At 36.9% G+C, this 10,631-nt stretch overlaps 1 protein-coding gene across 1 annotated transcript in view; it reads right to left on the reverse strand.

Annotated features, from left to right (window-relative positions):
- Positions 1-8,405: 8,405 nt before the first annotated feature.
- The window catches only part of ABCB19 (ATP binding cassette subfamily B19), a 5,284-nt gene continuing 3,058 nt past the window's right edge, over positions 8,406-10,631 (reverse strand). Inside the window, exon 7 of the mRNA XM_021442116.2 lies at positions 8,406-9,954. Coding sequence (XP_021297791.1) covers positions 8,699-9,954 — 1,256 coding nt within the window. The 3' untranslated portion in view covers positions 8,406-8,698. The remainder of the gene's footprint in view (positions 9,955-10,631) is intronic.

Raw genomic sequence — 10,631 nt, forward strand, 5'->3', positions numbered from 1 at the left:
TCAAATCCATCTTATATTTTCACAACATTAAATATATATGCATGGTAGCAACAATCATTCCCAATTACTCAATTTTTTTGCAAGTCACATGCATCATCATTATCAATCCACTTTCATTGCTTTATTTCTTAATCCACCATTAACATTATTTTTCTTTATCCTCCCAAATAACCTACCAAGCAAATTCAATACTTCTAAGTAGCTCATGCATATTGAATTTCTTTCAACAACCATATTCACATTGCATGCCTTACCTTTGTGATGATTTAGACCTTGCATGCAACCTCAATATTCTTCCAAAGTTCCACCCACCAAGCTGCCAACATTCACACATCATTTTCTCACAGTACTCAACTAACCGTAAGCTTAAAAACATAGTATAAAGCTTACCACTTTCCTTTTACTTAGCATCCACCATGCGTCCATGACTTTGAATGGCTTGCATGTCACCAAACTTCCTCCAATCAAGCTGATCTTCACTACCACAAGACATCTCCCGTAGTCATCAACCCATTTGCAAAGATTATTCAAACAAAAAATAAAAATCCTTACTTTCTTTGCTTGAATCACAAAATCGTGTTCTACACCTCCATGCACACTCCTTGGCTTTTCTCTTGAGTGTTGGAGATTTCTTGGTTGCTAGAATGGCACAAGGCTACAAAAATGGAGGAGGAAATCTCACGGTTTTCACTTGATCTAGTGTAACCCAAGCCCTTTTTTCTTCATTTCTCTATTTTTCTTCTCTTTATTTCTTCCTCTAGGGTGAATTACTTTCAAACTTCTTTTCCTCCCTTTTCTTCTTAATTGACCAACCCCTCAAGTCTCTCTAAAATCCTTCTCACCTTTCTCTTTGACTCTTGGAACTTAACATTATGTATAGCCACCAATTGGGCCAAACACATTTCATGCATAAATTTTGCCTTTATTTTCATTTGGCCACTCTCATAAGCTAATCAAAATTCATGCATTCTCATTCCTTTTATTTTATTTGACCACCTTGTCATCTAGTGGTGTTTCATGCACCAATTTCCTCTTTATCCATTGGTCCAATATCTATCCTGACCATACTTTCCCATTTAATCTTCTTTTATTATTTAACTCATCCGCCACCTTATTCCTCCAATCACCTCTCATGCATCAACTTATTTTATATTTATTAAGTCATTCTTCAAAATATTCAAGACACTTGTATCTATGTCTCCTTTTCTCATTAGGCCAGTTAATGCACCAATCCTTTTGCATGCAAACAAGTTTAAGCCTATTATACCTTTTTACTTCACATGATGGGGACCCTACATGTTCCCCACTAACTTCCTCCTTTTTGCATGCTATCACTTGCATGTAATAGTGAATTTTACATGCACATTTTATTGTCTTACATAATCTAACTTTCTTTAGTTAGTTAATGTCCACTTAGCTTCAAATATGGTATTTGCACAAAAGTCCTCAACTTTTTCTTATTTACCATTTGTCCCACTAAACTTTCCATCTTGCAATTTGGTCCTTCAATCATCTCCTTTAAACTCCAATTTCCTTCTATCTTTCTTCCCTTACATCTATACAAATAAAATATCAATTTTTACACTTCACTAAAATATCACCGTAATATTTAAATATATGTTTACCCGCTCATCTTTTATTTAATAAAGGCACGTGGGCCTTGCTTACATCGTTTTTCTTCAAAATTCATTCTTACTTCTTCTCCTCCACTTAGATTAGTCATATACTTCTGCTGCACAACTAATTTCAGCAACAGATAAAATATTAATATTTTAATATTATTGTATTAATAAAATATTATTTTATTCTAAAATATTTCTTTCGCCTATCTTTGCTCTTTCGCACTTAGATTTACATCCATCAACCATCCGTCTCGTCGATGAGATCGTGTTAGTTCTTATACAAGGATATGGGGTGTTACAAGTATCTACAAAGTTATTAGGGGATGAATCGTAAAATTGAATCTTTGGAAAAGGAATTTCATCCATTGGAGTTGGAGTGGCAAACAACTGTGAAAGATGGTAATATAGATTTAGTATTATGCAGAAATGTTCGAAATTGTGGAACCTATACAGAATTGAGGAAAGGCAATGGAAACAACAATCATGGACTAAATGGTTTAATGAGGGTGAAAGAAACACAAAATACTTTCATGTAACGGCATCAACAAGGAGGAGATCTAATCGATTGGTGAGTATTATTGTGAATGATCAAATAATTGAAAAAACTAGACTAATTACGAAGGAGGTAGTGAAACACATTTAGTAGTTGTATTTTGCTAGAAGAACTCTTCAATTAAAAAATATTAAATGCAAAATTAGAACCTTAAAGTATGAGTCTGCCTCAGAGTTGGAGACTTCTTTTACAAAGATTGAGGTTTAGAAGGTGATTAAAGATTGTGATGGAAACAAGGTTCTTAATTTGGGTCGTTTTAACTTCAACTTCTTTAAATCCCAGTAGGTAGTTGCGAAGGGCGAAGTAATGAAGTTTGTCATAGATTTTTACGTTATAAGGAAGTTAAGGCAAGGGATCAATGAAAGCTTTATCACCTTGATCCCTAAGGTCAAAAACTCAAGTGTCATTGGGAAATATCACCCTATCAACCTTGTGGTAAAGTAATTGGGGGAGAATGAATTTGCTTTTAGTCAAGGCAGACAATTGCTGGATTCAACTTTGATTGCAAATGAGATGATAAACTTCATGAAGAAGAGTTGTAATGGGGATCTAATGCTTAAGGTGGATTTTGAAAAGGCTTATGAGAGTGTGAATTAGAGGTTTCTTGATTTTGTTATGGATAAGATGGGGTTTAGGAGGAAGTTGAGGCAATAGATAATATCATGTGTGCCAACTGCCTCAATATCTATATTAGTGAATGGGGCTCCTACAAAACCAATAACGTTGCAAAAGGGATTATGTCAAGGGTGTCCTTTGTGGCCATTTTTATTCCACATGGTAGTGGAGGTCTTTCGTTGCATAATGTGTAAGGCGAGATGCAAACGTGTGTTGCGGTTTTCCAATGGGTGATGGCGGGATGCAAGTGTCACAATTACAAGTTTAGATGATACTTTACTTTTCTGCTAGTCAGGCCTTGAAGTGTTGTTGAATATGAAGAGAGTGTTAAGGTGTTTTCGAATTGTTTCTAAGTTGAAAATAAACTTTCAAAAACGCAGTTTGTATGGTATTGGAGTTAATGATGATGTATTGAAATCATGGGCAAATAAAATTCACTGGAAAATTGGTTCTCTACCATTCACTTATTCAGGATTGCCACTAGGGGCTAGACAAACCTCATTGAAAATTTGGAAGCTTATGATTGATCAAGTGGAGGCTAAATTAGAAGGTTGGAAATCGAAATTGTTGTCACGTGGAGGTCAGGTCACACTACTTAAATTAGTAATTTCTAGCCTTCTAGTCTTTTGTGTATCTATATTTAAGATGTCTCAAGGAGTAAAGGAAGAATTGGAGAAGATTCAGAGGCATTTTCTCTGGGTTGGTGGAATTCATTACATAAGGTGGGATGCGGCTAGTAATTACAAGGAATAAAGGGGTTTGGGTTTGATTGATTTGGAAGTTAGGAATAAAGCATTGTTAACTAAATGGATATGGATGTATTGAATGAATTTGAAAATCTATGGAGGAAAATCATGGCTAAAAAGAATGTTACGGTCCCAATGCTATTGTTACTTGTAAATGTTCGAACACTTGGAAAAATATTATTTTTCCTCTAATGCCTATTGACAATTTTTTTTTTTTGCAAGTTTCAACTGTTTTGGGAGTTATTGTAGGTAATGGCAAAGCAATTTCATTTTGGAGTGGTGCATGGCTTGAGAATATGTTTCTCAAAAGTGAATTTCTAAGATTGTTTGTTCTAGCCATTAATAAAGATGGGAGGTTATGCAATTATGGGGTAAAGACAAATGGCGGATGGCGCTGGCAAATTGAATTGAGACGACAATTGTTTGGTTGGGAATTTTAGCAATGGATGAGGTGATAGAGTATCTACGAGAGTATACTCTAAGTGAAAACCTTGAGGATAGACTTATTTGGAAAGTTACAACTATTTGACGAGATTTCTCAAAATCTTTTTGTAAACTTGTCCTTAATTCTCTTGTTGAAAGCTATGATCTCTAGAAAATGATTTGGTTAGGTTATGCCCCGCATAGAGTATAGGTGTTTGTGTGGCAAATCATGTGGGAAAGGACGACAGTGAGTTTGAATAAGAAAAAGAAACTTCATTGCATTTGATAAGGCTTTTTCTGTATTGTGTAAACAAAGTTCAAAGACGGTTAGACATCTGTTTTTTACATGCAAAGAGTCTTGGAAAATTTGGTGTAAATGGTGCTTAGAATGGAATATAAATTGGGTTACATCTAACAATCCAAAAATGTTTTTTCTAGCATGGAAAACAATTGTCCTAGTAGAGATAGTAAAAAGGTATGGTGACTTGCTTTTTATGCAATTGTTTGGTTAGTGTGGTTGTTTAGGATTGAGATGGTTTTTAATGGGAAGGTATGGGATGCCTCACAACTCCATGATTTAATTAAAATATGCGTTGCGATATGGGCAAAGACCAGGTGACCTGAGTTGGCTGAACTGACTGATGTATTTAGATGTCTTTCTAAGGTGAAATTAAGAGATAAAGCCAAGCTTGAAAGACAAGAGGTTAAATGGATGGCTCCACAAGAAGGCTAGCTCAAATTCATCTGAGAACCCGGGAGAGGTTGGCAGTGGTGGAATTTCAAGGACTAGTTTGGTTCACAGTTAAACTCTCAAGTTTTCAAAGTCTATTGGTGTGGGAAACTTGAACCTAGTAGAAAGCAAGGCTATTAGTGAAGCATTTTGCATTTTTATTGCTACAAAGTGTCACAAATAGTATAATTTATAGATAGAAAGTGATTCTCAAAATGCAATCAAGTGGATAAAGAATCCTAAAAATGCTCTTTGGAGATTTCGAGCATGGTTAATCCAGATTGAACATACGCAGAAAAGTATTCCACTTTGGAAGGTAACGCATGTCTTGCGAGAAGCAAATGGTGAAGCAGATTCATTGGCTAAGGGCAGTATTCAGAGAAGTACAGCACTTATTCAATGAGTTAACTGGCTGTTCGGAATTACACATGAGCTAAATGTGTAAGAGGTATAGTGTTGTTTAAAATGGGGTGGATTTTTGTAGTGGGGCGATATTTGAATTGCTTGAATAAGGCAAGAATACTACTTTAAGAAAGACGCTGAGAAAAATTCAACTTGTTTCATATTTGAATATATAGTGGAAGCTGTTGTTATTTTAAACTCAAATACAGGGTGAAGTTAAAGTTTGTAGTTTTGTCAAATTAGAATTCGGACAAGGGGTTGGAGTTTATTTAAATAAATAAATAAATTGAACCTTACTATAAATTAAAGTTAGGAGTAATAGTTGTTATGTGTCATAGAAGGAAGAGCTAACATCGGATTCTCGTCTCCACTTGAATTCCTCAAATGTGCCCAAATGGCAAGCCATCCTTTGGTCCAACCCTGATCTTCCATGGATCAAAATATCATCATCATTCCAGGACTAGCTTGAGGTTCTCATTGGATAGGCCCAGCTCCTGGCTCTACCAAGCTCTTAGTTTGTGTCAGTTACATTAAGAAGGCTTGGTTTAGCCCATATATCCCAGAAAGGGTAAGACTCACTTGCTCACCAGTGTTTTGCCCATTCAAGATTGGTTTAGAATTAGGCCCGATATTTATAAGTTTTGAGATGAATATTTGTGCTAGAAATGCAAAAAGGTCATTAAACTATAGATCATATTTAGAATGCATGGTTTGGAAAATTTGGGGACAAAGCATAATTGAGAATCTACAAGATGAATAAAGCCATAGATAAGGAAAAAAGAATTCTAGCTTGGGCTGGCTTTGTCCAATTGGATGCCCAGGCCTGACCCGTCCCTGTCAGGCCAGACAAGCTCAAAATGGAAAACATTGAAACCCCACACACACAATTTCTTGGTTTTCTTCTGTGTTTTCTTCCTGTTCTTAGTTTTTTCTTTCTTTTTTTTTTTTTGATAATTAATCACTATATTTTCCTCTTTTTATCTGTTGCAAATTTTTTTTAATATTTTCCAGCATTTAAAACCAAGAAAAATTGTTAATAACATAGAGACAGGGCATTATCAATGGGCTGTTCACCAAAGAATGCTGACAAACAAAATTCAGCCAAATTGGGGCATAAAAGTCTTGGCCTTGATTGATAAAACATGGGTTTCTTTATCTTTACGTGAATTCTTTTTCTCCCCTAGTGATTATCCTTGTATGATATAGGAACATCAAAATTGTGCTTAAATTATTGAAAGATTTGGTTGGCTGACATATCCCTAACATTATCTTGCACAGTTTGTAGGAGTGAGCAGAGAAGCGTGGCCCCTTTCATCTCCTTAAGGCTCAAATATCTGAGTCATTATTTGTAGTCATTCTACCATCCATTACCTTTTAGTCCTAATCTTTAAGATGGGATATGGTTTCAAATTCTTTTCAAAGACTAGACATCAATTATAACAAAAATAACATGATTGCTTCCATTATTGCTAGATTTCCTTCTTGTTAATTTGATGAGCATGCCTGGTTTCATTGAAATTTATAAAAAGGGACTTAAACAAATGCTCCACCTCAATTTGGAATCATCATTGTAATTAATAACTGCTAAGCAAAGAGTGAACCTTAAAGCAATTCTAATGAATTGCCTGTGCAATTCCAGATAAAGTGAAACATAAAAATGTAGAATGAATAACAAATGTCAAGAAAGTTTTATTTTCTTTTTCATATAAATGTCAGATACTCACATCATCATGTGTATCTTGATGTGTGCTTCATTTCAAATCAAAATTCATTTCAGGCCAAAATATGAGTGAAATTGCCAAGAAATATTTTGATGAATGCTCAAAGTGAGTTAAAAGTGTAGGGTGGGCCGCCATACAGGAAGAAGAATTGTTTGTTGTGATTATGTTGTGCAATTGAGGCCTCAACGCCTAGGGAGAAAACCATCAATCCCATTTTCGCCGCAAGAAAACAAAATGGTACGGGTCCTGAAACAATACGGGCTGAAGCTTTCAGACACAGACGCTAATGTGACTCGCAGTAGTCAACATTTGTAGACTATACACCATTACTTTGAGCAGATACAGGACACTGCTAAAGTCTTCAAAGAGGACCCCCAAGAATCTAACAGGAATACACCGCACTAAATTCCAATCTTGTTTTGTTTCTGCCATTATCACTTGGTTTTCACCATGTGATCATGTCAGCGTGCTATCTGTGGAATGAACGTTTTACACCTGAGTTGGATGTACCTTCTGTAACTACAGTATACATGTGAGGCAACGGGAGTATACCTCACAAAAATATGTATTGAAACTTTGTTGCGGTTGAAATCTGTGTCAAGATATCACTTCATGGAGAATTTACTTCACCACTGATATTTATATTATCAGTTGCTTTCTTACTTTTGTATGCAAAAATATAGCTTAGTGGAGGGGGAAGTTTTTCAATATATAAAAGATACTTGAGATGCATTAAGTAATGTTTGGGGGGTCCTGAAAGCAAATTTATTATGGCTTCATAATCAATAAATCTTGTCGTCAGGCAAATAGCAGTACCCCAGCATGCAGAAAAATTGCAGGCACGTATAATGCAATGGAACCATACGAAAGTTGACGTGATGCATCATCGCTGCCAGGTGTCTTAAAATCAGCACCAATCTATGACCCACCGTGCTGCTGAGGATTGAGAACCCGGGTTTCTCTATTTCTGTCCTCTGCCATGCCTTTGCTTTGCTTCACCATCTTTGTTTCACCCCCACAATCTCAAATCTCAATGGCAAAAATATCAGTGAGCTGTAAAAGTTGCAAAGGGCCAACTCCCTCGGGAGTCTATTAGTTTTTTCACCTTTGTGACAGAATAAGTACAGGAATGCAACTTTTAGTGAGCTTTATAATCATTCTGATAATAAAAGAAGCTTGCCCATGCTTCATTTTCATTTACTTGATAGAAAAATACACTGAATTCAAGTATGAAGAAAAGGTCTTACAGGTGCACGCAAGATACACAAAAAATGATCCAAGTTGGGCCCTTTTTAGATATATGGATAGTGGGTCTTGACAACCATTCTTGCAGCATAGACTTAAGCTTTACATCTAGGATCTTTGCTTTTACAATAATATCGTTACCATCTGCTAGGAATGAATATGTCTGTGTGCATTTTGTTAGAAAGAGATGAGTCGTTACCTTGTTAGTGCTAAACCATCTAGTACTTGATGTGGGCCTGGAAGCAACAAAAAAAGAAATGACCTTTATCTAGAACAGAAAAGAACCCTTCTGTAAACACATGCACGGAAAAGCTAGATCAAGAAAGGCTTTCACAAGGGCTCGAAAGGTGGTGTCTAGGGTTTTCACTTTATAGTATTATAAAATTTCAATTACAAAAAGGGCAAGTAAAGCCAATCAATCACCTGACCAACTGCATAGACAAGGGGCTTCTGCACCATAGATATCAATAATTTAGCATTTGCTACCCCATTGGAAATGGGGCAGTGGTTCTCAAGATACAGTCCACATTCCAATATCTACAGCTATCATCATTCAAAAAAAACGAAAGATGGAAACATAAGGTTAATGGGTCCCAACATAATTACCACCCAACAAGGCCATGTTGCTTCAACCAAAACTCTTATATGTGATGGTGTTGTAGTTGCAAGAGCCTAGAATACGCTCCTTCGGCTCGGCTAATCAACTCAGCGTGGCTGCCTTGTTCTACAATGCGCCCATCTTGCACTACTCCAATACCGTCAACATTTCTTATTGTCGAAAGACGGTGAGCCACAAGCACCGTGGTGCGGCCCCTCATTAGCCTTTCAAGTGCTTCTTGTAGTACACATTCTGATTCTGCATCAAGTGCACTAGTGGCCTCATCAAGTAATAATATGGTTGGGTCCTTAAGCACAGCCCTCGCAATTGCAATTCTTTGTTTCTGACCTCCAGAGAGCTGAACCCCCCTCTCACCTACTGGTGTTTTGTACCCATCAGGCAATGCACTAACAAATCCATGCACATTAGCTGCACGGGCTGCTTCAATTACTTCGGCTTCAGTTGCTCCTTCTTTTCCATAGGCAATGTTATCAAAAATGCTGGCTGCAAAGAGGGCTGGCTCTTGTTGCACCAATCCAATTTTAAGCCTAAGAGACTTCAAGTTCAATCTCCGGATATCTTTTCCATCGATCATAACCTTTCCACCAGTAGGATCATAGAATCGCTCAATCAATGCAATGACTGAACTCTTGCCAGAGCCACTAGCCCCAACAAGAGCTTGGCTTTGGCCAGCACGGATTCGAAGGTTTAGGTCTTTAAACACACTGACATCAGGTCGTGAAGGATATGCAAAATCAACATGCCTAAGTTCAATTTCTCCGCGAATTGATTCAACTGGCTCTGCCTCAGGATCATCTGGGTCAATCTTGGTTGAACGATCTAAAATGGAGAACACTGAACCGACAGCTTCACCACCCCTAATGATCTCAGGAGCAAGACTCACAGTTTCTGCCACAGAATTTGCTGTGACCACCAATACCACAAAAACCTTAATCACCTTAGAGAACGTGGAGACACCTTTGCTAACAAGATGGGCGCCGTACCAAAGTATGAGAGCTTCAGAAGCATAAAGAGCAAGTTGAGATAAGCCAAAGAGGAGGCCAGAAGTTTGGCTGCGTCCAAGGCTTCGCTTCTGTGGAACCCGAAGCTCATAGCAAAATAATGAGAGTATCTTGCTTTGTGCATTAAAGGCTGCAACTGTTCTGATATTGCTTACACCTTCACCAGCAATCATGCTAGTCTTGGCGTGTGCCTTGGCGGTGTCACCAGCAAACCCTTTGAGAGAGAGTTGCTGCAGTGTAAAATTAAACAGAATTAACAGTCTGAAAACTGCATATATCAGTTAAAAAGGAAGTTCAGTTAATTCAAGTAACGTGGGTTTTAAAACTTAAGACTGCAAAAGAGGAGTCAAGTCAATCAAATGGGTAATAAAAGCTTTCAATAAATACAGTATTAGAACAATAAATTTACCAACATCTAAGTTCAATTAACTTTTATATGATAGCCTTTTGGTGAATATTTCAGAAAAAGATAAATATAAAAAAAGATTGAAGTCATTGACCTAACAGAATTACAACAACAAAAAAAAATATTTGGTAACTGGTTAACTTAACATTAAAGCTTTGTTCTTGTTTGTTTCTTTGCTTTCAGCTTGGAGCTTAGAAAATAGTCCATCTTATAGCCAGTTTTTATGCAACCCTACTCCATCATCGTAACATTCGTTATTAATGGCACACAAGAAACAAATTTGATGTCTGGCAACAACCCCAGACGTGCACTTATCATATTCAATTTCAGTTGCTTGATCTAATCTCTATTTAAGGTAAAGAGATTTTATTTCTTTTTCCCTGTCCTTGTCCAAATTCCAAGCACCTATCACTGCCTTAAGCTTAATGGGGTGGGACCAATGAACATTAAGCCCAACCAGGCTTAACTTCATTGCTAGGACCAGGCAAACAAAGCTCCGTCCACAAGGACAGGATTGTGATCATGACATTGTACACGTATGTAAGTGT

The sequence above is a fragment of the Theobroma umbraticum genome, unplaced genomic scaffold (genome assembly GCF_002168275.2).
Source record: "Theobroma umbraticum cultivar Fairchild unplaced genomic scaffold, ASM216827v3 scaffold_12.0, whole genome shotgun sequence".
Lineage (NCBI taxonomy): Eukaryota > Viridiplantae > Streptophyta > Magnoliopsida > Malvales > Malvaceae > Theobroma > Theobroma umbraticum.